Here is a 26,619-nt window from a genome sequence, read left to right on the forward strand (position 1 = left end):
CTGGCCCTTGGAATTCTAGCTTTGGCGGTAGCTGTATTTCCTTGCTGATGGTTGGATGGTTGCCTTCAATCGGGTCTTGGCTGTTAGGAAACCCCTGGGGTTCCGGTCACTGACGGATTTGACCTATTTAACGGCGACTCCAAGCCTGGTCGGGGTCCGCAGGCCCTGCCGGTTTGTGCTGGCTTCACTTCGCTCCCCGGTTCGGTACCGGCGGGCCACCGCCCGTCCCCGGTCCTACGGTTCCGCGTTGCTCTGCCTCTCCTCCAGACGGCCACCACCATCTGCCAACCTTGCTCTTGGTGCCCGGGCCACGTACCCGGACACAGTCAGTCACTTCTCTCTCCTCCACTACCGCTTCTTCTCTCTTCAACTCCCTAACTCAACTGAACTCACTTCCTTTTCCCGCCTCCAGGACTGTGAACTCAGTGGGTGGGGCCAACCGCCTGGCTCCCCCCACCTGGTGTGGACATCAGCCCCTGGAGGGAGGCAACAAGGATTTGGTGTCTGGCTGATGTGCCTATCTCGGGGTGGGGTGTTGTATTGTAGTACCTGTGACGACCTGGCTAGTCCAGTGCGCCACATTCTCCCTTGGTTAAATGCAGACCATCCGCGGGCTGCCCGTCCATCACCAGTTTTATTTTCACAACTGAAAAAGATAAACAAAATCAACAGTTTATGCATATTTGTAAGGACACTTGAACGTTGCAAACAATCAAATTTACATTTTTATTAACAACGGTCGGCTTCCGCTCTCCCACCCAAACAACCTGGCCCTGATGCTGCCCCTAAGAAGTGGGCAGCACCCCTTGACCCCAGTCCAGATCCAGGCTGCCCGAGCGGGAATGGGTACGGTGTCTCGCACCCAACGGTCATTTCAGGGGACCCCACGTCCATGGGGGACCCCTGACCCCCGGAGGATCACCACTGGTTGCGGTAGTGGCGGGCCTGGGCTATCACTTTCCTCCAGGCCCATCCTCCAAATCAGCCTCTCCGGAGGCGGTAATGGAAACATGCCCAACATAGTTACAATTCCACAAGTTTTGGGGTGCCCTGCAAGTTCTCAGGCTTGTCCATAAGCAGTTTCTTATGCACGGTAACAAAGGGTCCCTGCGGGGACTACTTTCCGGCAACGGCCGGATCAATCTCGGTGTCAATCAGGGGACAACAACTCCAGTCCCAACGGGGACGGTTCTCTTTCAGACGGATAATCAGGTAACATCTTCGGTTGATTCCTTTCATTCATTCAACAGGTAACGGTACTGGTGGTCCCAACGGGGACAACGGTGCAACGGAGGGACCGCTGCCTCTACTTTAGATCCACAACGCAGGCCGGAGGAGGGGGCTGGGCCGGTTCTTCGGCCTCCTGGCCTCCTCTCAACTTGGCATCCAGGGCAAACCAGCCTGTTGTGAATGTTAGTTATGTTTTGGCTGCTGGGAGGCTCCCTCTGGTGGCCAGGAATGGTTTGGACTTGGACCAGGTGTGTTGTGCAGTGGGTGTTTCCTTTGCTAACTCTCTGCTTATTTAAATCCTGGTCTGATTGCAGGCTGTTGCCGGATGTCAGTTGTTCTTTGTATCTGCAGCCTGCTTAATCCTGCTCTACACCACATCTTCCCCAGATAAGTGCTTGCTCTTTATTTATTGTCTGGTTCTTTTGTTTTATCTGGGTTTGTCATTTGCTGTGGTTGGTTTCAGTTTATTTGCTTGCAGGGATTTTCCCCCTTAGTGGATTTTTGAGGAACTCCCTGCAGTTCTGTGTGGAGTATAGCTCCTTTGGGTCCATGTGTTTGTGGCTTGTTGACTTTATGATTCTTGTTTTCTGTTCGTTGGTATGACAAGGGCACCTGGTATAGGACGGAGTTCAGATCGTGCGATCTGAGGGCCTTTTTGTACTATCAGGAAGTTGGTATTTTGCAGGGTTTTTCTCTGGCCACCATCAGTCCCTTTCCTGTCCTTTCCTATTTTAGTCAGCGGGGCCTCACCTTTTGCTAATCCTGTCATCTACCTGTGTATTGTGTTTTTCCTATATCACCGCAGTCTTTGAATGTGGGGGCTAGCTATTCTTGTCTATTTTCTGAGGATGAGAGTTATTCATCTTTCCTACCTTTAGGATAGTTAGTTCTCCGGCTGGGTTCGCAGTGCACAGGATGTTAGTTCACCCCTCGGCTACTTCTAGTTGTGATGGTTAGTAAGGGGATGGCGGCCAGATTAGTTGCCAATGCTTTTATCCCCTTTTGACAATGATTTGTGGTGGTCTTCCATGGTTCCGGATCATAACACCAGCCCCTCTCTCCACAGTGCCGCGTGCACGTGACCAGGTCGCCTGGGAGCAGGTTACGGCCCGGGTGGTCCTCCGGCAGATGGGCATTAACGTCCCGACAGGCCACAAAAATTTCGGCCTCCAGGCCCGGCTCAAATATAAATCCATACCCCCGGCGTGGGTCAAACCTTCTTACTTGCCCTTCGTATCTCGGGCCCCGTACCCGGAAGGTGGCTCTGCGGAGGCTCTTTTTCTTGTATGGTGCGGGCTATCAGTTCAGCCCTCCTTTTCTCCCTCTCCGCAATTTCTCAGCCCAGAGGGGTCGGCTCCCTTTCCCAGTAAGGGGCTGCTGCTTGCCCCTGCGCGCGGGTCGGGCCCCGCGGGACTTCCACTACACTGCCCACCACTGGCGTCCTAGGTGGAAGTTCCCGTGGTGACATGGCCTGGGGCGCTGCCTCGCAGCAACGACCCGGCGCAGCCTCAGCCGAGGCGTGGGGATGGGTACAGGGGTCCTCTCCCGCTTGACCTCCGCCTCCTTCTGCACGGGACGGATCACTGGAGCTGGAACGGGACTAGGCACAGTCACTTCTGGTGCCACTGGTACGTCTTCGCCGACGGGTGATGTCTTCGGGAGCTTCCAGGGAAGCGGCTCGGGGCGGCTATGGGCTCCAGCTGCAGGCTGGTCCGCTTGGGCGGACAGGCAGGGTTCCGCTACCGGTTGCGGGGGTAGCGGGCCTAGTGGCGGGGCAGCAGCGGCCAACACAGGCAGCGGGGGAAGCAGCAGGGCGAGCGGGTGCAGACCAGGCCCCTCAGCCGCAATGACCGATCCTGTAGGAACACAGGGGCGTGGCTCGCTTACCCGCTCTTCCAAAACTTCCTCCTCCTTGCGTCTCCGTATGGCCGCCACCACATCCACCATGTCGGCCTCCCACTCCTCCAGGAGGAGCTGCATTCGGACCTGCAGGCGGCTACTCAGTTGGACGGTCCGGATCTCCACCCACGCTGCGGTGCCGGGCGGGAACTGCGGTGTTGCCGGACGGACTGTGCATACTGGCAGCGGTTTCTTCCAGGAACCAAAATATGGCCGCAGAGTCCTGGCGTCCCTGCCTTTATAGCCGCGGTTTACATGCGGCCGGACGTCATCCGTCCCCCCTTGGTCTTCTCTCGGCACCTCCTCTTCAGGGGTGGGGCTTCGGCATTCGCGCCTCCACTGCTCGAGAAGACGCTCGAGCGGGAAAATCTTCGCGCCCAAGATGGCAGCTTCTGAAATTTTTCGGCCGGACACCGCCGGCTGGACACAAGGCGCACTTCTACCAGCCGGAAGAACGGTAAGATCCTGTTCGTGACGCCAAGTTGTCGCGGGCGGAGAGGACGCACTCGCTGCTAACGCTCGGGTCCGGTGCTGCTGCGACGGCTGCTCAGTGGCTCGAGCGGTGGGCCGGATCCCGGGGACTCGAGTGGCGCTCCTCGCCCGTGAGTGAAAGGGGTAGTTTGGGTTTGGGGATGTGGTCCGTAACGTAGGGGTTGGTTGTCCCGGGGCCCGGTGAGGTGACGGGGAGGCAGGGTTGGCAAGGGTGCAGGGTCGCCTGGGCGGCGCAGCGCGGTGCCGGAGGGCACGGTAGTACTCACTCAGCCACAAATGGATGGAAAGTCTCTGGTAAACCAAACGGCTGGATGGACGGGTCCCGCAGCCGGCTGCTGTGGTTTCTCCCGGACGGTTGATGGTGGCTGCCTTTTCCCTGCACCTTGGTGTATGTTCGGTCCCGATGGCTTCCCACCGGTAACCCGCTCCCCAGCGTGTGTATTTGCCGGAGGAGCCCTTTTGCCCACAGGCTCTGGCCCTTGGAATTCTAGCTTTGGCGGTAGCTGTATTTCCTTGCTGATGGTTGGACGGTTGCCTTCAATCGAGTCTTGGCTGTTAGTTAACCCCTGGGGTTCCGGTCACTGATGGATTTGACCTATTTAACGGCGACTCCAAGCCTGGTCGGGGTCCGCAGACCATGAGGGTTTGTGCTGGCTTCACTTCGCTCCCCGGTTCGGTAGCGGTGGGCCACCGCCCGTCCCCGGTCCTACGGTTCCACGTTGATCTGCCTCTCCTGCAGACGGCCACCACCGTCTGCAAACCTTGCTCTTGGTGCCCGGGCCACGTACCCGGACACAGTCAGTCACTTCTCTCTCCTCCACTATTCCACTACCACTTCCTCTCTCTTCAACTCCCTAACTCAACTGAACTCACTTCCTTTTCCCGCCTCCAGGATTGTGAACTCCTCAGTGGGTGGGGCCAACCGCCTGGCTCCACCCCACCTGGTGTGGACATCAGCCCCTGGAGGGAGGCAACAAGGATTTGGTGTCTGGCTGATGTGCCTATCTCGGGGTGGGGTGTTGTGTTGTAGTACCTGTGACGACCTGGCTAGTCCAGGGCACCACAATAATGCTGTTTTGAACTGCTTGGACCACTGTATTTTAATGGATCTATGAATAAAAAGAAAGAAAAACTTTTTTAACAGCAACCTGGATTGCATACGTTATTGCCGGACTTTGTCGTTGTTCACACACATTTTTATATATATATATATATATATATATATATATAAAACACACATTTATACTTTATATACTGTATATACATTCTGCTGTATTTCCTCTGTATTATGACTACATTCATAACTCTCTCCCCATCCCTACATTAATCAGTTAGGAGTAGGTGATAACCTTTATTGCCCGGGCTGCTGTTCTGGTGCTTTGTGTATTCCTTCTATTCCCTGTAACAGTGTCCTATATAGGAGATTGCGCTGATGCTGTGAGTGATGCTAGGGGTGAAGTGAGAAGGATTTAGGAAGAGTTACAGGTCTGCGGTCACCGCTGATCTGCAGCCCAGCACAAGGGCTGATGAGAAATGTACAGAAAGGAGCAGAGGAATCTGGAAGAGGAGGTGGCGGCTGACAGCAGAGCTGATGCCGGGCAAGAAGGCATAAAACAGCATGAAACTGGCAAAAAATGATTTAAGGGATCTTTAGAGGCACTATCCTTCAGCATTTATTAAACATTATTATTTATGGAAAAATCATAACTGAGTCAGAGTACTGAACGACCACTTTAATATGTGAGATGGACTCGAAAAATCCTCCAGTGGAGATCCAAACAGAGGAAATGCTCCAGAAAAATAGATTGGTAAAGGGAACCTCTCAGGTGCCATATGCAGCCAGAAGCACAAGCAGTTCTGGGTGCACATTGCTAATCCCTGCCTAACTGTCCCTGTATCTAGTAGTATAGATAAAGGGATCTTTAGAAAAAGTATTTCTAAAGATCTTTTATAATATACTAATGAGCGCGGGAACTAGTCCCTAGGACGTTATTTCCCCCTACTAGCCGCCCTCTTAGCATGTTAGCACACCCATAGGACATACTATTATGCTATTCAATGCAGCATCACCAGCGGTGCAATGCGTACCTGAGTTCGCTGCGACCGCACTTCTGAATGCCGGGCACTTTCGGTCATGTGAAGTATGAAGCCAGGTGTATGCGTCCCGGCTTCAGACAGGTCTAGTGCATATGACTGAAAGTGCCGGGATAGTCAGCTCAGCGTTCACCATGGACACTAGTACACGTATCACTGCTGGTCATGCTGCATTGAATAGCATGTTAGTATACCCCTGTGGAAGTGCAAACATGCAAAAAAGCCATTACAAACTAGCAAACAGATATTTGAAGCTGCTGGTTCCTCTGGAGTCCCTCGAACCTCAAGGTGTAGGATCCTTCAAAGGCTTAATACAAACATTTCCATAGTTCCTACAAAAGGATGTCAAAAGACATTATAGACTGCTCCAAAAGGACTACATGAACAGCAAAGAAAAATGGAGTTTCCAAGTCAATTAAAATTGTAAATTTTATTTTATCACATAATAAATTGAATAAATTGATTACAAAAGATCATATACAAAAATACATTACAGAAAAAAAGTGAGGCAAAAGAAGGGGAGGAAAATACCCCCAGGCAAGGTGATATAGCTACAATTACATGTGGGGGTTAAAGCTGGTGTCACACACAGCGACAACGACAACGACGTCGCTGCTACGTCACCATTTTCTGTGACGTTGCAGCGACGTCCCGTCGCTGTCGCTGTGTGTGACATCCAGCAACGACCTGGCCCCTGCTGTGAGGTTGCCGGTCGTTGCTGAATGTCCAGCTTCATTTTTTGGTCGTCACTCTCCCGCTGTGACACACACATCGCTGTGTGTGACAGCGAGAGAGCGACGAAATGAAGCGAGCAGGAGCCGGCGTCTGGCAGCTGCGGTAAGCTGTAACCAGCGTAAACATCGGGTAACCAAGGGAAGACCTTTCCCTGGTTACCCGATATTTACCTTCGTTACCAGCCTCCGCTCTTGCTGCCAGCGCCGGCTCCTGCTCTGTGCACATGTGGCTGCAGTACACATCAGGTAATTAACCCGATGTATACTGTAGCTAAGAGAGCAAGGAGCCAGCGCTAAGCAGTGTGCGCGGCTCCCTGCTCTCTGCACTGTGACATGTAGCTGCAGTACACATCGGGTTAATTAACCCGATGTGTACTGTACCTAGGAGAGCAAGGAGCCAGCGCTAAGCGCGGCTCCCTGCTCTCTGCACATGTAGCACAGCGACGTTATGATCGCTGCTGCGTTGCTGTGTTTGACAGCTAAGCAGCGATCATAACAGCGACTTACAAGGTCGCTGCTACGTCACAGAAAATGGTGACGTAACAGCGACGTCGTTGTCGCTGTCGTTTAGTGTGAACCCAGCTTTAAGTATTAACCTTTTCCAAGAAGGGTACAATCCAATTACAACTGCATTCCTATCAGCAGTGGATTAGTCACAATGGACATTAGTAAACTGCAGTTATTTGCTTACCCATTTAAATTCACAGTTGTCCCCACAGGAGGTTAATGTGCCCACCAGAATATAATAGAACCCTCCAAACGCGCGTTTTCGCGTCAGTGTACTTCACCGCTTCATCACCTTCATCACTGATGAAGAGGTGAAGTACACTGACGCGAAAACGCGCGTTTGGAGGGTTCTATTATATTCTGGTGGGCACATTAACCTCCTGTGGGGACAACTGTGAATTTAAATGGGTAAAGCTGGGTTTACACACTGAGACTTTCTAGCGATCCAACCTGCGATCTCAACCTAGCCGGGATCGCTACAAAGTCTCTGGTGAGCTGTCAAACAGGCAGACCTGGCCAATGACCTAACAGCCATCCGGACCTGCAGAGCGACTAGCTGGTCGTTGGGGACGTGTCAAAAAAGCAGGTGAACTTCACCCGACTTCATTTAATGCCGCGCGGCTCTGTCTGTGTGCCGTGTAAATAAATAAATAATTAAAAAATCCGGCGTGCGGTCCCCCCCTATTTTAATACCAGCCAGATAAAGCCATACGGCTGAAGGCTGGTATTCTCAGGATGGGGAGCCCCACGTTATGGGGAGCCCCCCAGCCTAACAATATCAGTCAGCAGCCGCCCAGAATTGCCGCATTCATTATATGCGACAGTTCTGGGACTGTACCCGGCTCTTCCCGATTTGCCCTGGTGCGTTGGCAAATCGGGGTAATAAGGAGTTATTGGCAGCCCATAGCTGCCAATAAGTCCTAGATTAATCATGTCAGGCGTCTCCCCGAGATTCCTTCCATGATTAATCTGTAAATTACAGTAAATAAACACACACACCCGAAAAATCCTTTATTAGAAATAAAAAACAATAACAAATTCCCTCATTACCAATTTATTACCCACAACAAAGCCCTCCATGTCCGGCGTAATCCACGGTCCTCCAGCGTGGCATCCAGCTCTGCTGCATGAAGGTGACCGGAACAGCAGAAGACACCGCCGCTCCGGTCACCTCCACGCAGCTAATGAAGACAGCCTTGTGATCGGCTGAGCTGTCACTGAGGTTACCTGGATCCAGCGGTGGATGCAGCGGTGGCCGCGGGTAACCTCAGTGACAGTTCAGCTGATCGCGCTACTCACCGCCGCTCCTGTCAGCTCCACAATGAGGTGAGTAGCGCGATCAGCTGAGCTGTCACTGAGGTTAATCGCGGCCACCGCTGGATCCAGTGGCGGCCACCGGGTAACCTCAGTGACAGCAGCTGATCACGTTACTCACCTCATTTGCTGGTGATTTCCCCCCCTCTCTCATACTCACCGATCCCCGATCACCGGCGCTGCACGGCGTTCACACTGCTCCGGCGGCTTTTCCTTTTTTGAAAAAGCCGGCCGCTCATTAAACAATCTCGTATTCCCTACTTTCCCCGCCCACCGGCAAATGTGATTGGTTGCAGTGAGACACGCCCCCATGCTGAGTGACAGGTGTCTCACTGCACCCAATCACAGCAGCCGGTGGGCGTGTCTATACTGTGCAGTGAAATAAATAATTAAATAATTAAAAAAAACGGCGTGCGGTCCCCCCCTATTTTAATACCAGCCAGATAAAGCCATACGGCTGCAGGCTGGTATTCTCAGGATGGGGAGCCCCACGTTATGGGGAGCCCCCCAGCCTAACAATATCAGTCAGCAGCCGCCCAGAATTGCCGCATTCATTATATGCGACAGTTCTGGGACTGTACCCAGCTCTTCCCGATTTGCCCTGGTGCGTTGGCAAATCGGGGTAATAAGGAGTTATTGGCAGCCCATAGCTGCTAATAAGTATGGGGAGATTAGGTTTTTTGCACCCAGTTCAGACATAGAATGGAGTTCCAAACGTTATTCCTTAATCATAGCTGCTAATAAGTCCTAGATTAATCATGTCAGGCGTCTCCCCGAGATTCCTTCCATGATTAATCTGTAAATTACAGTAAATAAACACACACCCGAAAAATCCTTTATTAGAAATAAAAACACTAACAAATTCCCTCATCACCAATTTATTACCCACAACAAAGCCCTCCTTGTCCGGCGTAATCCACGGTCCTCCAGCGTGGCATCCAGCTCTGCTGCATGCAGGTGACAGGAGCAGCAGAAGACACCGCCGCTCCGGTCACCTCCACGCAGCTAATGAAGACAGCCACGCGATCTTTCACTCAGCTTTCACTGAGGTTACCCGCTGTCACTGGATCCAGCGGTGGCCGCAAGTAACCTCAGTGACAGCTCAGCTGATCGCGCTACTCACCTCAGTTGCTGCCTGGAGCTGACTGGAGCGGCGGTGAGTAGCGCGATCAGCTGAGCTGTCACTGAGGTTACCCGCGGCCACCGCTGCATCCACCGCTGGATCCAGTGACAGCGGGTAACCTCAGGGACAGCTCAGCTGATCGCGCGGCTGTCTTCATTAGCTGCATGGAGGTGACCGGAGCGGCGGTGTCTTCTGCTGCTCCTGTCACCTGCATGCAGCAGAGCTGGATGCGACGCTGGAGGTCCGTGGATTCCGCCGGACAAGGAGGGCTTTTTGGGGCTGATTAAATTGGTGATGAGGGAATGTGTTTGTGTTTTTTATTTCTAATAAATGATTTTTTCAGTTGTGTGTGTTTATTTACTGTAATTTACAGATTAATCATGGAAGGTTTCTCCGGGAGACGCCTGACATGATTAATCTAGGATTTAGTGGCAGCTATGGGCTGCCAATAACTCCTTATTACCCCGATTTGCCAACGCACCAGGGCAAATCGGGAAGAGCCGGGTACAGTCCCAGAGCAGCCGCATCTAATGTATGCGGCAATTCTGGGCAGCTGCTGACTGATATTGTTAGGCTGGGGGGCTCCCCATAACGTGGAGCTCCCCATCCTGAGAATACCAGCCTTCAGCCGTATGGCTTTATCTGGCTGGTATTAAAATTGGGGGGTACCGCACGCCGTTTTTTTTAATTATTTAATTATTTATTTCACTGCACAGAATAGACACGCCCACCGGCTGCTGTGATTGGGTGCAGTGAGACACCTGTCACTCAGCGTGGGGGCGTATCTCACTGCAACCAATCATAGGCGCCTGTGGGCGGGGAAAGTAGGGAATACGAAATTGTTTAATGAGCGGCCGGCTTTTTCAAAAGAGGAAAAGCCGCCGCAGCAGTGTGAATGCCGTGCAGCGCAGCGCCGGGGATCGGGGGAACGGTGAGTATGAGAGAGGAGGGGAAAATGACCGACGGACTGTGAGAGAGGGACAGAGATAGTGACGGACCGACAGAGAGAGAATAGAGACCGACTGACAGAGAATAGTGATTGACAGATATTGTGACACATCACTCGTTTCCAGTGTTTTAAGTCCCCTTTACACAATGAGACTTTGCTGCACAGCGGGAAACAAAGGACCTAGGAATGGTCCTGAACGATTTGTAGCGATCACAACTTCACAGCAGGGGCCAGGTCGCTGATGTGTTTCACACACTGCAATGTCGCTGGGGAGGTCGCTGTAACGTCACAAAACCGGTGACGTTACAGCGATGTCGTTTGCGATGTTGCAGTGTGTAAACCCAGCTTAAGCAAATAACTGAAGTTTACTAAGGTCCATTGTGACTAATCCACTGCTGATAGGAATGCAGTTGTAATTGGATTGTACCCTTCTTGGAAAAGGTTAATACTTAACCCCCACATGTAATTGTAGCTATATCACCTTGCCTGGGGGTATTTTCCTCCCCTTCTTTTGCCTCACTTTTTTTCTGTAATGTATTTTTGTATATGATCTTTTGTAATCAATGTATTCAATTTATTATGTGATAAAGTAAAATTTACAATTTTAATTGACTTGGAAACTCCATTTTCCTTCAAAGGCTTGCTGTGGTGCATAAACCTACTATTCGGCCACCCCTAACCAGTGCTCACAAGCAGAAACGGTTCCAGTAGGCCCAGACATACATGAAGACTAATTTTTAAACAGTCTTGTTTACTGATGCGTGTCGAACAACCCTGGATGGTCCAGACGGATGGAGTAGAGAGTAGTTGATAGTTGGTGGATGGCCACCCTGTCCCAACAAGGCTGCGACATCAGCAAGGAGGTGGAGTCATGTTTTGGGCCAGAAGCATGGTGAGACAGCTAGTAGGCCCCTTTAGGGTTCCTGAATGTGTGAAAATGACCTCTGCAAAGCAGGACTATGGAGTCGGAGTTTGAGTCTCGGAGTCGGAGTTCATTTTGGTGGAGTCGGTATAAAATGGACCGACTCCGACTCCTAAAATAGATAATAAATTGGGTACAGTAGTTCAATGCAGAATGTGCTGAATATATTTTCATAGGAATTTGGGAGTTCTGAAATATCCTATAAATGGCTGATCTATTCCTGATCTAAGGCTACATTCACACACAGCGTTTTTGCTGCATTTTTTGAGGATACGTTTTTCAGCTGTGAAAGCAGATCAGCTTTTTAAAAAACCGCATCACCTGAAAGGTTTTTAATGTTTTCAATAGCAAAAGCAGATTAGAAAATGCCACAAACTGACATTCTCATTCTTTGTGAGGATCCGTTTTTGAGCCCAAAAACGGATCCTCATAAAACTATGTGCCTGAATGTCAAATCTTGAAACCCATTGACTTTGCTGGGATGCCCAGAGTCACTGCATTTCACTGCAAAAAACGGATCCGCAAAAATGCTGTGTGTGAATGTATGAGCTGAGTATCTAGGCTTTGTCTTAGCTGAGATAAGTCTGTGTGCACCAGTGAAGCTCCTCCTCTACAGGCAAGGGTAAAAAGTAACCACACTCAGAAAGAAGGAAAGCCGCACTCATCTCAGGATTGCGAGAGTGAACAGGACACAAGATTAAGGTCATTACTTCTTAAAGCATACACTGTGTGCAGAATTATTAGGCAAATTAGTATTTTGATCACATGATAATTTTTATACGTTGTCCTACTCCAACTGTATAGGCTTGAGAGCCAACTACCAATTAAGTAAATCAGGTGATGTGCATCTCTGTAATGAGGAGGGGTGCAGTGTAATGACATCAACACCCTATATAAGGTGTGCTTAATTATTAGGCAACTTCCTTTCCTTTGGCAAAATGGGTCAGAAGATAGATTTGACGGGCTCTGAAAAGTCCAACACTGAGATGTCTTGCAGCTGGATGCAGCAGTCTTGAAATTGCCAAACTTTTGAAGCGTGATCACCGAACAATCAAGTGTTTCATGGCAAATAGCCAACAGGGTCGCAAGAAGCGTGTTGGGAAAAAAAGGCGCAAAATAACTGCCCATGAATTGAGGAAAATCAAGTGTGAAGCTGCCAAGATGCCATTTGCCACCAGTTTGGCCATATTTCAGAGCTGCAATGTTACTGGAGTATCAAAAAGCACAAGGTGTGCCATACTCAGGGACATGGCCAAGGTAAGGAAGGCTGAAAAACCACCACCTTTGAACAATAAACATAAGATAGAACGCCAAGACTGGGCCAAGAAATTTATTAAGACTAATTTTTCAAAGGTTTTATGGATTGACGAAATGAAAGTGACTCTAGATGGGCCAGATGGATGGGCCAGAGGCTGGATCAGTAAAGGGCAGAGAGTTCCACTCCGACTCAGACGCCAGCAAGGTAGAGGTGGGGAACTGGTATGGACTGGTATCATCAAAGATGAACTTGTGGGACCTTTTCAGGTGGAGGATGGAGTGAAGCTCAACTCCCAGAACTACTGCCCGTTTCTGGAAGACAACTTCAAGCAGTGGTACAGGAAGAAGTCAGTATCGTTCAAGAAAAACATGATTTTCATATTTTCATGCAGGACAATGCCCCATCACATGCATCCAACTACTCCACAGCGTGGCTGGCCAGTAAAGGTCTAAAAGATGAAAAAATAATGACATAGCCCCCTTGTTCACCTGATCTGAACCCCATAGAGAACCTGTGGTCCCTCATAAAATGTGAGATCTACAGGGAGGGAAAACAGTACACCTCTCGGAACAGTGTCTGGAGGCTGTGGTGGCTGCTGCACGCAATGTTGATCGTAAACAGATAAAGCAACTGACAGAATCTATGGATGGTAGGCTGTTGACTGTCATCATAAAGAAAGGTGGCCATATTGGTCACTCATTTTTTGGGTTTTGTTTTTGCATACCAGAAATGTTTATTTGTAAATTTTGTGCAGTTATATTGGTTTACCTGGTGATAATAAACAAGTGAGATGGGAATATATTTGGTTGTTATTAAGTTGCCTAATAATTCTGCACAGTAATAGTTACCTGCCCAAACAGATATCCTCCTAAGATAGCCAAATCTAAAAAAAACTCACTCCAACTTCCAAAAATATTAAGCTTTGATATTTATGAGTCTTTTAGGTTGATGGAGAACATAGTTGTTGGTCAATAATAAAAAAAATCCTCTAAAATACAACTTGCCTAATAATTCTGCACATAGTGTATTTAAACTTTCAATAAACTGTGCATAAATCAATAGTCGAGTATACTGTATGTGCTCTCTGTATGCTCGATGCTTGTTTGTTTTTTCTTTGAGCTCATGTACTTTTGGCTTCTATACAATATACATACAATATACAGGGAAAATACAGCAACAGGATTGATGAGGACTTATTGTATCCTAAAAATTATTAAATGTCTGATGTTCACATTGTACTATAATACATTTTTCACTTAAATATAAGCAATATACAGTGCCTACAAGTAGTATTCAACCCCCTGCAGATTTAGCAGGTTTACACATTCGGAATTAACTTGGCATTGTGACATTTGGACTGTGGATCAGCCTGGAAGTGTGAAATGCACTGCAGCAAAAAAGAATGTTTTTTTTTTTTATTTATTTTTTTTAAATTGTGAAAAGTTTATTCAGAGGGTCATTTATTATTCAACCCCTCAAACCACCAGAATTCTGTTTGGTTCCCCTAAAGTATTAAGAAGTATTTCAGGCACAAAGAACAATGAGCTTCACATGTTTGGATTAATTATCTCTTTTTCCAGCCTTTTCTGACTAATTAAGACCCTCCCTAAACTTGTGAATAGCACTCATACTTGGTCAACATGGGAAAGACAAAGGTGCATTCCAAGGCCATCAGAGACAAGATTGTGGAGGGTCACAAGGCTGGCAAGGGGTACAAAACCCTTTCCAAGGAGTTGGGCCTACCTGTCTCCACTGTTGGGAGCATCATCCGGAAGTGGAAGGCTTATGGAACTACTGTTAGCCTTCCACGGCCTGGACAGCCTTTGAATGTTTCCACCCGTGCCGAGGCCAGGCTTGTCCGAAGAGTCAAGGCTAACCCAAGGACAACAAGGAAGGAGCTCCGGGAAGATCTCATGGCAGTGGGGACATTGGTTTCAGTGAATACCATAAATAACGTACTCCACCGCAATGGTCTCCGTTCCAGACCAGCCCGTAAGGTACCTTTACTTTCAAAGCGTCATGTCAAGGCTCGTCTACAGTTTGCTCATGATCACTTGGAGGACTCTGAGACAGACTGGTTCAAGGTTCTCTGGTCTGATGAGACCAAGATCGAGATCTTTGGTGCCAACCACACACGTGGCGTTTGGAGACTGGATGGCACTGCATACGACCCCAAGAATACCATCCCTACAGTCAAGCATGGTGGTGGCAGCATCATGCTGTGGGGCTGTTTCTCAGCCAAGGGGCCTGGTCATCTGGTCCGCATCCATGGGAAGATGGATAGCACGGCCTACCTGGAGATTTTGGCCAAGAACCTCCGCTCCTCCATCAAGGATCTTAAGATGGGTCGTCATTTCATCTTCCAACAAGACAACGACCCAAAGCACACAGCCAAGAAAACCAAGGCCTGGTTCAAGAGGGAAAAAATCAAGGTGTTGCAGTGGCCTAGTCAGTCTCCTGACCTTAACCCAATTGAAAACTTGTGGAAGGAGCTCAAGATTAAAGTCCACATGAGACACCCAAAGAACCTAGATAACTTGGAGAAGATCTGCATGGAGGAGTGGGCCAAGATAACTCCAGAGACCTGTGCCGGCCTGATCAGGTCTTATAAAAGACGATTATTAGCTGTAATTGCAAACAAGGGTTATTCCACAAAATATTAAACCTAGGGGTTGAATAATAATTGACCCACACTTTTATGTTGAAAATGTATTAAAATTTAACTGAGCAACATAACTTGTTGGTTTGTAAGATTTATGCATCTGTTAATAAATCCTGCTCTTGTTTGAGGTTTGCAGGCTCTAACTTATTTGCATCTTATCAAACCTGATAAATCTGCAGGGGGTTGAATACTACTTGTAGGCACTGTATGTGGGAGTCTGAGTCGGTGCAAGGGAAATTGAGGAGTCGGAGTCGCAGGTTTGGCTTACCGACTCCACAGCTCGGCTGCAAAGTATATAGAGTTTCTGACTGACAACTTTCTTCCATGGTACAAAAAGCAGAAACGTGCCTTCAGGAGCAAAATCATCTTCATGCATGACAATGCACCATCTCATGCTGCAAAGAATACGTCTGTGTCATTGGCTGCTATGGGCATAAAAGGGAGATAAACTCATGGTGTAACCACCATCTTCCCCTGACCTCAAACCTATAGAGACCCTTTGGAGTATCATCAAGCAAAAGATCTATGAGGGTGGGAGGCAGTTCACATGAAAACAGCAGCTCTGGGAGGCTATTCTGACATCATGCAAAGAAATTCAAGCAGAAACTCTCCATAAACTCACAAGCTCAATGGATGCAAGAATTGTGAAGGTGATATAATAAAGAAGGGTTCATATGTTAACATGTAACTTGGCCTGTTAGGATGTTTTGGAGTTAAATAGCTTATTATTTCAGTGAATGTGACCTACTAATGCTGCAAATTCCACAAATGAGCATTTTCGGTTCTTTCAAACATATAAAATGTTTAGAAACTCTACTGTGCCTAATAATTTGGAACAGGGCATTTTGAGTTTTTCTTAATTTTGAAGATTATAATATCATTGGGAGTTTCTTCAATAAAATTTGATGTATACTCTAACGGGTGATGACTTTTATTAGACTAAATGTCATTTGCACCGACCATGTAGGAAAATCAGAGATAAATATAATTTGCATAATAATTTGGAACATGGTGTATACAGGGACAATTAGGCAGGGAATAGCAATATGCACCCAGAACTGCTCGTGGTTCTGGGTGTATATTGCACTTGACAGGTTCCCTTTAATGGCGCTCTCCGTCTCCAATGGCAATGTAGTAGTAGAAAAATGGGAATCCATCCAAGATTTCAATAAAAATAGTTTATTAAAATTAATAAAATACAATGAAATGCATTATGCTGTGAGCCGGCCTTCTTCAGGCATATAACTCAATTTATTTTACTCACTTTTATAGCTCCACTAATTCCACAGCTTTACAGACAATATCACCACTGTCCCCAGTGGAGCTAACAATATACATTACCAATTATTTGGAGTGTGGGAGGAAACCAAATGGATCACGGACAGAACATACAGATTCCTTGCTGATGGCGTCCTTCTGTCAAGGTAGAGATTTTAGGTAAAGATAGCTAATGGTATCTTCATACAGGGAATCCAGAGACGGTGTCATATTAGCTGTATATCAGTGCTGATATATCAATATATCAGACAATGAACACACAGACATGTTCTCTCCTTCAGCCAGCGTCATCAACTGAGCGCGTGTATTTTGAAAAAAAACTTAATTATACAGAAAAGCTACTTCAGCCTTGAAGCTAAATAGGGAGTATTTCACTCCTTAATTTCTCACAGCATGTTGTAAAACATATCTTTGTTTCTTGTACATTCTTTCTGTGCTTCTGAGCTTCACATTCTAGCTTCATTATCTTTGGTTAACTCCTCCATGACTATACAGCTTAGAATTATATTATGGGTCTATGTGATGGCTATATAGACAGACAGATTATTATGCAACTACATCTATATTTTGATTATTTACATACACAGATATTCTTATTACCTTTGAACAAACAAGCTACAACTCAGGCCACCTTCACACTTCTAGAAATCTGACTGAAACAATTGAAGAAATGTCTGTTTTCTTGTGTGCAAATACTATGGTGTCTAAAAAGATTTAAGTTACGGATATGTTTTTTCTGTGTGAGTTTTTGGATTTATAATCAGATGTGACCTTTACCGATAATATTTTCCACATAAAGAACTTTAAAATGGCTTATTTTCTCCCGTGTGAATTCTTTGATGTCCGCTAAGATCTGATTTCCCACATTCTGAAAATGGCTTCTCCCCAGTGTGAGTTCTCATGTGTTCAACTAAAGAGCTTCTGTGAGCAAAGCATTTCCCACATTCTGAACATGAAAATGGCTTCTCTCCAGTGTGAGTTCTCATGTGTTCAACTAAAGAGCTTCTGTGAGCAAAGCATTTCCCACATTCTGAACATGAAAATGGCTTCTCCCCAGTGTGAATTCTCATGTGTTTAACTAAACTGTTGTACTGAGCAAAACATTTCCCACATTCTGAACAAAAAAATGGCTTCTCTCCTGTGTGAGTTCTTAAATGTTCAACAAGCCGTGATTTCTTCTGAAAGCATTTCCCACATTCTGAACATGAAAAAGCCTTCACCCCTGTGTGAGTTTGTATATGCCTATCAAGCTTTGATTTCTGAATAAAACATTTCCCACATTCTGAACAGGAAAATGGCTTCACCCCCGTGTGAGTTTTTATATGCTGATCAAGCTGTGATTTCCGAATAAAACATTTCCCACTATCTGAACAGGAAAATGGCTTCTGCCTTGTGTGAGTTTTTATATGCTGATCAATGTATGATTTCTGAATAAAACATTTCCCACATTCTGAACAGGAAAATGGCTTCACCCCCGTGTGAGTTTTTATATGCCGATCAAGTTTTGATTTACAAATAAAACATTTCCCACATTCTGAACAGGAAAATGGCTTCTGCCTTGTGTGAGTTTTTATATGCCGATCAAGTTTTGATTTACAAATAAAACATTTCCCACATTCTGAACAGGAAAATGGCTTCTCCCCTGTGTGAGTTTTTATATGCCGATCAAGTGTGGATTTCCACCAAAAAAATTTCCCACATTCTGAACATGAAAGTGGCTTCCTCATGTGACTTTTTATATGCCTATCAAGGTGTGTCCTCCATCTAAAACATCTCCCACATTCTGAACATGAAAATGGCTTTTCCCTCATGTGAGCTTTTATATGCTCATCAAACTGTGATTTCTGAGTAAAACATCTCCCACATTTTGAACATGAATACAGCTTCTCCCTTGTGTGAGTTCTTTGTTGCTGATCCCCCCTCGTGTGGCTTTTATTCTGCTGAACATTCTGTGATGAATCAGGAGATTGTGTAGAAGCATCAGATGATGGATCTTGGGTGTGAACGGCTGAGGGTAGATCTGTGATAATGACATGCACTTCGGCTGTATTCTGTATAATGCCACAATATTCTGTCAAAACAATACAACAGATTTTGTAAATTTTAAAAACACTATAACTTTAAAACTTGGTTTTCACTGGTAAATTCAGGCCCCTGACTGTAGTATCCTTGTGGCACCCAGATAGTGATGGTCTTATTACCAAGACGACTCTTGTACAATTCCATATAGAATTTACATAGAAATTAGTTAATATTGATTATATCCAGAATGTCATACCTGGCACCATAAGCACAGTGTCCATGGCTGCCTTATATAAGGCGATATAAGAGGAATTATTCTTTATGATGCCAGAAACCTGAGTGACTGGCGAGACCGGAGCAATAACCATCCCTGAACCCCAGTACCAAGTGAGGTAAAAACTAACCCAGTCTTTAAATAAACAGTCCTTTTATGGACGGAGGTTGGTCAGCGTCATATAGCGTAACAATTATTTAAAGGGGCTATCCGGCTTATTTTGACTTTTTTTATTATTTCCCCATTGCGCTACATTGGGGCAGGTAAGTAGATAGTGATTACTTACCTGCCCTGCTGTCAGCCCCTCTTCCCTGGCTCAGAGTGGTCATGTGACCGCTCCTGCCGCGATTTTACTTTTTCCGGTCATTTCATGTCAACATGGGCAGGACCATGTTGACATGCAAATCTAGGAACAGCATGTTGCCTCCCTTCTGGGCGGGTACAGTGCGTGGAGTCCCTTCCCCCCTTCCCTGCACCCTCCCACACATTCCCCTAAACCCCGTACTCTTCCTGCAACCTCCCCCGACACTGTAATGGGGCCCGTGAGCTGAGGGGAGGGGCTTAGCGGCGGCTGCCACGGTGTCACCGCCAGCATCGGGCCCCCTGCTCAGGATCACACATTCAAATGTATCAGCATCACACATGCCAATACATTTGAAACCACTGATGAGATGCTGTATGTCCGTTCCGTTATTATGGAACATGTCCTATTCTGTTCTGTAATAACAGACCGTGACTCAATACAAGTCAATGGGCCCGTAAAATCCCTGGAAGCCGCACAGAAGCACTTCCGTGTGACCTCCGTCGGGTGCCCATGCAATCTGTGTCCCGCTCCCTGCCAGCCCCGCGGCTGCCCACACTGCAGTATCAGCAGCTTCTCACACAGCAGTGCGGGCACCCGCGGGGATGACTAGCGCTGCTGTCAGGAGGTTAGATGAGATCACTACCTGCTGTGACGATCTCCTGCACTCCTGATGTCAGCGCTGTCACTGCCTTCTATGCCCGCCGCGTTCTCACGTCACGTCTCGCGGGCGGCCCGAGACTGTCACTAGCGATGACGTCACGGGCTCCCGTGATACTGCTGAGAACGTGTCGGACAATGGAAGTCAGTGACAGCGCTGACGTCAGGCGTGCAGGAGATCGTCACAGCAGGTAATGATCTCATCTAACCTCCTGACAGCAGCGCTCGTCATCCCCTGCAGTGACCTGGGCTGACCTATTGATGTTAGCTCAGGTCACTGCACTACTCTCCCAGCCAATGGGGAACATTCTGTTCTTCATTGACTGAGACAGTGACTATGGTATGGATCGTCGTGGGACCCCCTTATTGGATTATGCCGGACCCGGATTTGATTGTTCTTTTAAAAAAATTGGTGAAAGAGGGAATGTTTTGGGGAGTGTTTTTTCAAATAAAAAAATAAATACTTTTTTGTAGTCTATTTTTTTTTTTCATTACTGACTGGGTTGATGATGTCGGGTATCTGATAGACGCATGACATCACTAACCCTAGGGCCTTATGCCAGGTGACATTACACATGTGGCATCAACCCCATATATTACCCCGTTTGCCACCGCACCAGGGCAATGGGATGAGGTGGGGCAATGCGCCAGGATTGGCACATCTAATGGATGCGCCACTTCTGGGGCGGCTGCAGCCTATTTTTAGGCTGGGAAGTGTTCAAGAACAGTGGACCTCCCTAGTCTGAAAATACCAGACAACAGCTGCCTGCTTTACCTTGGCTGGTGATCCAATTTGGGGGGGGGGACCCCACGTGTTTTATGTTTTAAATTATTTATTTAATTTAAAATAACAGCATGGAGTGCCCTCTGTTTTGGATTACCAGCCAAGGTGAAGCTGTCAGCTGTGGTTTGCAGGCTGCAGCTGTCTGCTTTACCCTAGCTGGCTACAAAAGATAGGTGGACCCCACGTCGTTTTTTTTAAATTATTTATTTATTTTTTGGCTAAATCCAGGCTAAGCACCCTTTAGTGCCACATGAAAGTCACTAAAGGGTGCCAGCTTAGAATATGCAGGGGGTGGGACATTATATATGTCTTTCTCATTTATCTATCCCTCGGTTCATTCATTCATCCCTCTATCTCTCTGTCTCTATATCTATCTATCCAACTCTATATCTACTCATCTATTTATCTTTTAGCTGCTTCCGTTTTTTGCGGTACGCAAAAAAACCGAAAGCACACGGATGACACACGGACCGTATACAGAATGGAACGGATGTCACGCAAATGCCACACGGATGCATCCGTGAAAAAAATGGACCGTTTTTTGCGGACAGCAAAAATGGAACAGTCATGTGAATGTAGCCTACATGTGTTCCCTATGGGGGTAGGAGTCGGTACAGAACGATGGTGGGCGGGGTCGGTGCAGAACGTCATGTGTGTACGTGTGTGTGTGTGTGTACGTGTGTGTGTACGTGTGTGTGTGTGTGTGTGTGTGTGTGTGTGTGGGGTGGGGGTTGCAGAGCCCAATGTGGTGTGGGGTGCAGAGCCCAATGTGGTGTGGGGTGCAGAGCCCAATGTGGTGTGGGGTGCAGAGCCCAATGTGGTGTGGGGTGCAGAGCCCAATGTGGTGTGGGGTGCAGAGCCCAATGTGGTGTGGGGTGCAGAGCCCAATGTGGTGTGGGGTGCAGAGCCCAATGTGGTGTGGGGTGCAGAGCCCAATGTGGTGTGGGGTGCAGAGCCCAATGTGGTGTGTGAGGGTGCAGAGCCCAATGTGGTGTGAGGGTGCAGAGCCCAATGTGGTGTGTGAGGGTGCAGAGCCCAATGTGGTGTGTGAGGGTGCAGAGCCCAATGTGGTGTGTGAGGGTGCAGAGCCCAATGTGGTGTGTGAGGGTGCAGAGCCCAATGTGGTGTGTGAGGGTGCAGAGCCCAATGTGGTGTGTGAGGGTGCAGAGCCCAATGTGGTGTGTGAGGGTGCAGAGCCCAATGTGGTGTGTGAGGGTGCAGAGCCCAATGTGGTGTGTGAGGGTGCAGAGCCCAATGTGGTGTGTGAGGGTGCAGAGCCCAATGTGGTGTGTGAGGGTGCAGAGCCCAATGTGGTGTGTGAGGGTGCAGAGCCCAATGTGGTGTGTGAGGGTGCAGAGCCCAATGTGGTGTGTGAGGGTGCAGAGCCCAATGTGGTGTGTGAGGGTGCAGAGCCCAATGTGGTGTGTGAGGGTGCAGAGCCCAATGTGGTGTGTGAGGGTGCAGAGCCCAATGTGGTGTGTGAGGGTGCAGAGCCCAATGTGGTGTGTGAGGGTGCAGAGCCCAATGTGGTGTGTGAGGGTGCAGAGCCCAATGTGGTGTGTGAGGGTGCAGAGCCCAATGTGGTGTGTGAGGGTGCAGAGCCCAATGTGGTGTGTGAGGGTGCAGAGCCCAATGTGGTGTGTGAGGGTGCAGAGCCCAATGTGGTGTGTGAGGGTGCAGAGCCCAATGTGGTGTGTGAGGGTGCAGAGCCCAATGTGGTGTGTGAGGGTGCAGAGCCCAATGTGGTGTGTGAGGGTGCAGAGCCCAATGTGGTGTGTGAGGGTGCAGAGCCCAATGTGGTGTGTGAGGGTGCAGAGCCCAATGTGGTGTGTGAGGGTGCAGAGCCCAATGTGGTGTGTGAGGGTGCAGAGCCCAATGTGGTGTGTGAGGGTGCAGAGCCCAATGTGGTGTGTGAGGGTGCAGAGCCCAATGTGGTGTGTGAGGGTGCAGAGCCCAATGTGGTGTGTGAGGGTGCAGAGCCCAATGTGGTGTGTGAGGGTGCAGAGCCCAATGTGGTGTGTGAGGGTGCAGAGCCCAATGTGGTGTGTGAGGGTGCAGAGCCCAATGTGGTGTGTGAGGGTGCAGAGCCCAATGTGGTGTGTGAGGGTGCAGAGCCCAATGTGGTGTGTGAGGGTGCAGAGCCCAATGTGGTGTGTGAGGGTGCAGAGCCCAATGTGGTGTGTGAGGGTGCAGAGCCCAATGTGGTGTGTGAGGGTGCAGAGCCCAATGTGGTGTGTGAGGGTGCAGAGCCCAATGTGGTGTGTGAGGGTGCAGAGCCCAATGTGGTGTGTGAGGGTGCAGAGCCCAATGTGGTGTGTGAGGGTGCAGAGCCCAATGTGGTGTGTGAGGGTGCAGAGCCCAATGTGGTGTGTGAGGGTGCAGAGCCCAATGTGGTGTGTGAGGGTGCAGAGCCCAATGTGGTGTGTGAGGGTGCAGAGCCCAATGTGGTGTGTGAGGGTGCAGAGCCCAATGTGGTGTGTGAGGGTGCAGAGCCCAATGTGGTGTGTGAGGGTGCAGAGCCCAATGTGGTGTGTGAGGGTGCAGAGCCCAATGTGGTGTGTGAGGGTGCAGAGCCCAATGTGGTGTGTGAGGGTGCAGAGCCCAATGTGGTGTGTGAGGGTGCAGAGCCCAATGTGGTGTGTGAGGGTGCAGAGCCCAATGTGGTGTGTGAGGGTGCAGAGCCCAATGTGGTGTGTGAGGGTGCAGAGCCCAATGTGGTGTGTGAGGGTGCAGAGCCCAATGTGGTGTGTGAGGGTGCAGAGCCCAATGTGGTGTGTGAGGGTGCAGAGCCCAATGTGGTGTGTGAGGGTGCAGAGCCCAATGTGGTGTGTGAGGGTGCAGAGCCCAATGTGGTGTGTGAGGGTGCAGAGCCCAATGTGGTGTGTGAGGGTGCAGAGCCCAATGTGGTGTGTGAGGGTGCAGAGCCCAATGTGGTGTGTGAGGGTGCAGAGCCCAATGTGGTGTGTGAGGGTGCAGAGCCCAATGTGGTGTGTGAGGGTGCAGAGCCCAATGTGGTGTGTGAGGGTGCAGAGCCCAATGTGGTGTGTGAGGGTGCAGAGCCCAATGTGGTGTGTGAGGGTGCAGAGCCCAATGTGGTGTGTGAGGGTGCAGAGCCCAATGTGGTGTGTGAGGGTGCAGAGCCCAATGTGGTGTGTGAGGGTGCAGAGCCCAATGTGGTGTGTGAGGGTGCAGAGCCCAATGTGGTGTGTGAGGGTGCAGAGCCCAATGTGGTGTGTGAGGGTGCAGAGCCCAATGTGGTGTGTGAGGGTGCAGAGCCCAATGTGGTGTGTGAGGGTGCAGAGCCCAATGTGGTGTGTGAGGGTGCAGAGCCCAATGTGGTGTGTGAGGGTGCAGAGCCCAATGTGGTGTGTGAGGGTGCAGAGCCCAATGTGGTGTGTGAGGGTGCAGAGCCCAATGTGGTGTGTGAGGGTGCAGAGCCCAATGTGGTGTGTGAGGGTGCAGAGCCCAATGTGGTGTGTGAGGGTGCAGAGCCCAATGTGGTGTGTGAGGGTGCAGAGCCCAATGTGGTGTGTGAGGGTGCAGAGCCCAATGTGGTGTGTGAGGGTGCAGAGCCCAATGTGGTGTGTGAGGGTGCAGAGCCCAATGTGGTGTGTGAGGGTGCAGAGCCCAATGTGGTGTGTGAGGGTGCAGAGCCCAATGTGGTGTGTGAGGGTGCAGAGCCCAATGTGGTGTGTGAGGGTGCAGAGCCCAATGTGGTGTGTGAGGGTGCAGAGCCCAATGTGGTGTGTGAGGGTGCAGAGCCCAATGTGGTGTGTGAGGGTGCAGAGCCCAATGTGGTGTGTGAGGGTGCAGAGCCCAATGTGGTGTGTGAGGGTGCAGAGCCCAATGTGGTGTGTGAGGGTGCAGAGCCCAATGTGGTGTGTGAGGGTGCAGAGCCCAATGTGGTGTGTGAGGGTGCAGAGCCCAATGTGGTGTGTGAGGGTGCAGAGCCCAATGTGGTGTGTGAGGGTGCAGAGCCCAATGTGGTGTGTGAGGGTGCAGAGCCCAATGTGGTGTGTGAGGGTGCAGAGCCCAATGTGGTGTGTGAGGGTGCAGAGCCCAATGTGGTGTGTGAGGGTGCAGAGCCCAATGTGGTGTGTGAGGGTGCAGAGCCCAATGTGGTGTGTGAGGGTGCAGAGCCCGATGTGGTGGGGGGTGCAGAGCTTAATGTAGTGGGAGGTGCAGAGCTTAATGTGGTGGGGGGTGCAGAGCCCGATGTGGGGCGGTTATTTCCAATGCTGTAGTGATGAGAGGTCAGTGCTGGGCAGAATACTGACAGGGAATGAGTGTGCAGGGGGCGGGGCTGGACACTGAGGCCGGACGGTGCCAGCTGTGACTGTGAGGTTTAGCACAGGAAGAGGTCAGTTTGCTGGAGCTGAATGTAAACAAAGAGCTTCAGAGACTAAAGGGATAATTCAAGAGGAACAAAAGTTAGAAAACAAAAAATAACAATGTAGGGGTGTTTTATATGACAATACAGCACAGATAAACTCAAACATTTTTGGTGAGCTAATGTCGGACAACTCCTTTAACTCTCATAAAAAGGCACAAAGGCCAGCGTACATGACAGTGCACAATTAAAGCTCCAGCCGCACTTCCGGCGAACTGCACCTGAAAGGGGGACCATCAAATTATTAACATAACCGCCAAGGAGGTGCAGAGTAGCTACCGTATACTGTGACCTGATCCCCACCCAAAAGGAGCAGGGCCTTCTAGATCTCATCTTGAAGTCCCGACAGGAAAATATCAAGGCCTGTATCATTTAGGTGCACTCCACTGAACAGCATGAGACCCGCATTATTTCCCTGGAGCTGCCGGTGTCTGATGACTACACCAGTGTTAATTTACTAAAGTGCCCCACAGTCTAGATCCTCTATAACAAGAAAAAAAACAAAGACCAGCACTCCTTGTGTGAATCGGCCGAGCACGGCAACCAAAATATTGTCTGCAGTGCTCACCGCAACAAGTTGTGCTAGTGTGTCGCCCCAGAATTATGGGGTACTCTGTCCCGAGCGGTGTATTACTGAGGAGATGTTAGTTGGTGCCCGTTGCCTGGTTCCGCGCCCTGGGTGTTTTTTAAAAGGAATATATTTACAAGAGAGATTAAGTGAAAGTTTATATCGTGACGCCACTTGCGGGTTGCGGCTATATAGTGGAGCCGCCGCTGCACAGTTCTCACTACTGGGGCTGGTGTTGGTGATAAAGTAGATTGCAGTGTAACTGGTTCCTTTACTCAGTGAGCTGTAACTGGTCACCCAAGGATGGCTGGTCTGAACCGCAGGTCCCCTTTGTCCCAGTGCCGGTGTATTGGCCTGGTGGCTTCTTTCTCCTGCACCTGTCTTTGCGTGGTGGGTCCCTGTGGCTTGGAGCGTCTAGGGGTCCCCTCCTGGTAGTCTCTCAACTGTAGTAAATATGATGGTAGCGTGAACCCTGCGGGGTTTGTTTCTGTGGTCCAGGTCCCCGGTTTTCCTGTTGCTATTGTGTCTCGAACTTTACAGTCAGTGAGGTCCTTGATGGTCCCCTCACTGTGCAGATGTTGTCAGGTCTGCATGGAGCGTTTGCCCGACCTAGGATTCTGTACCCCGTTGGTGCTATGGTTCCGGAAGTACTTCACCGTACTCCACCGGCAACCAAATGGCGGGGCCCTCAGGGCACTGTTACACTACTGTCAGTGCTTACACTCTCTCTCACGGTCACTAACCGACTGCCTGACCCCTCCCACTTGGTCGTCGTCTAGTTGACTGGATCGGCTCCACCTCTGGGTGGCCGTCCACTGGGTCCAATCCCAGTCTATCATCAGTCACTGGCATGCGGAAAAACAGGGATTGGTTTGTGTTTTGTTGTTACCGGCACTGGTCTTCTGGGTCCCTGAGGGGGGTAGGCCCTGCATCCTGGTGGACATGCAGTACCTGGTAGCTCCCTGATGACTTCACGGCGCTACACTAGCAGGTACAACACTGGAAACAGCCCAGGAAAATCCTCCAGAAGCTGCTGCACCGACCGCCCAAGGCAGGGAGCTGATCATGGACGGAAAGGGGCTGCAGAGTGGGATGATCCAGGCGCTGCAAAAAGAGGAGGCGAGCCAGTGCAGGAACAATCAATTCTTACAGAATACC

At 49.3% G+C, this 26,619-nt stretch overlaps 1 protein-coding gene across 1 annotated transcript in view; it reads right to left on the reverse strand.

Moving 5' to 3' along the window:
- LOC142259334 (uncharacterized) overlaps window positions 1-26,619 on the reverse strand; it is a 527,893-nt gene that overhangs the window by 65,506 nt on the left and 435,768 nt on the right. The window contains exon 10 of the mRNA XM_075331821.1: window positions 17,272-18,533. Coding sequence (XP_075187936.1) covers window positions 17,272-18,533 — 1,262 coding nt within the window. The remainder of the gene's footprint in view (window positions 1-17,271; window positions 18,534-26,619) is intronic.

Source organism: Anomaloglossus baeobatrachus, chromosome 1 (genome assembly GCF_048569485.1).
Source record: "Anomaloglossus baeobatrachus isolate aAnoBae1 chromosome 1, aAnoBae1.hap1, whole genome shotgun sequence".
NCBI lineage: Eukaryota > Metazoa > Chordata > Amphibia > Anura > Aromobatidae > Anomaloglossus > Anomaloglossus baeobatrachus.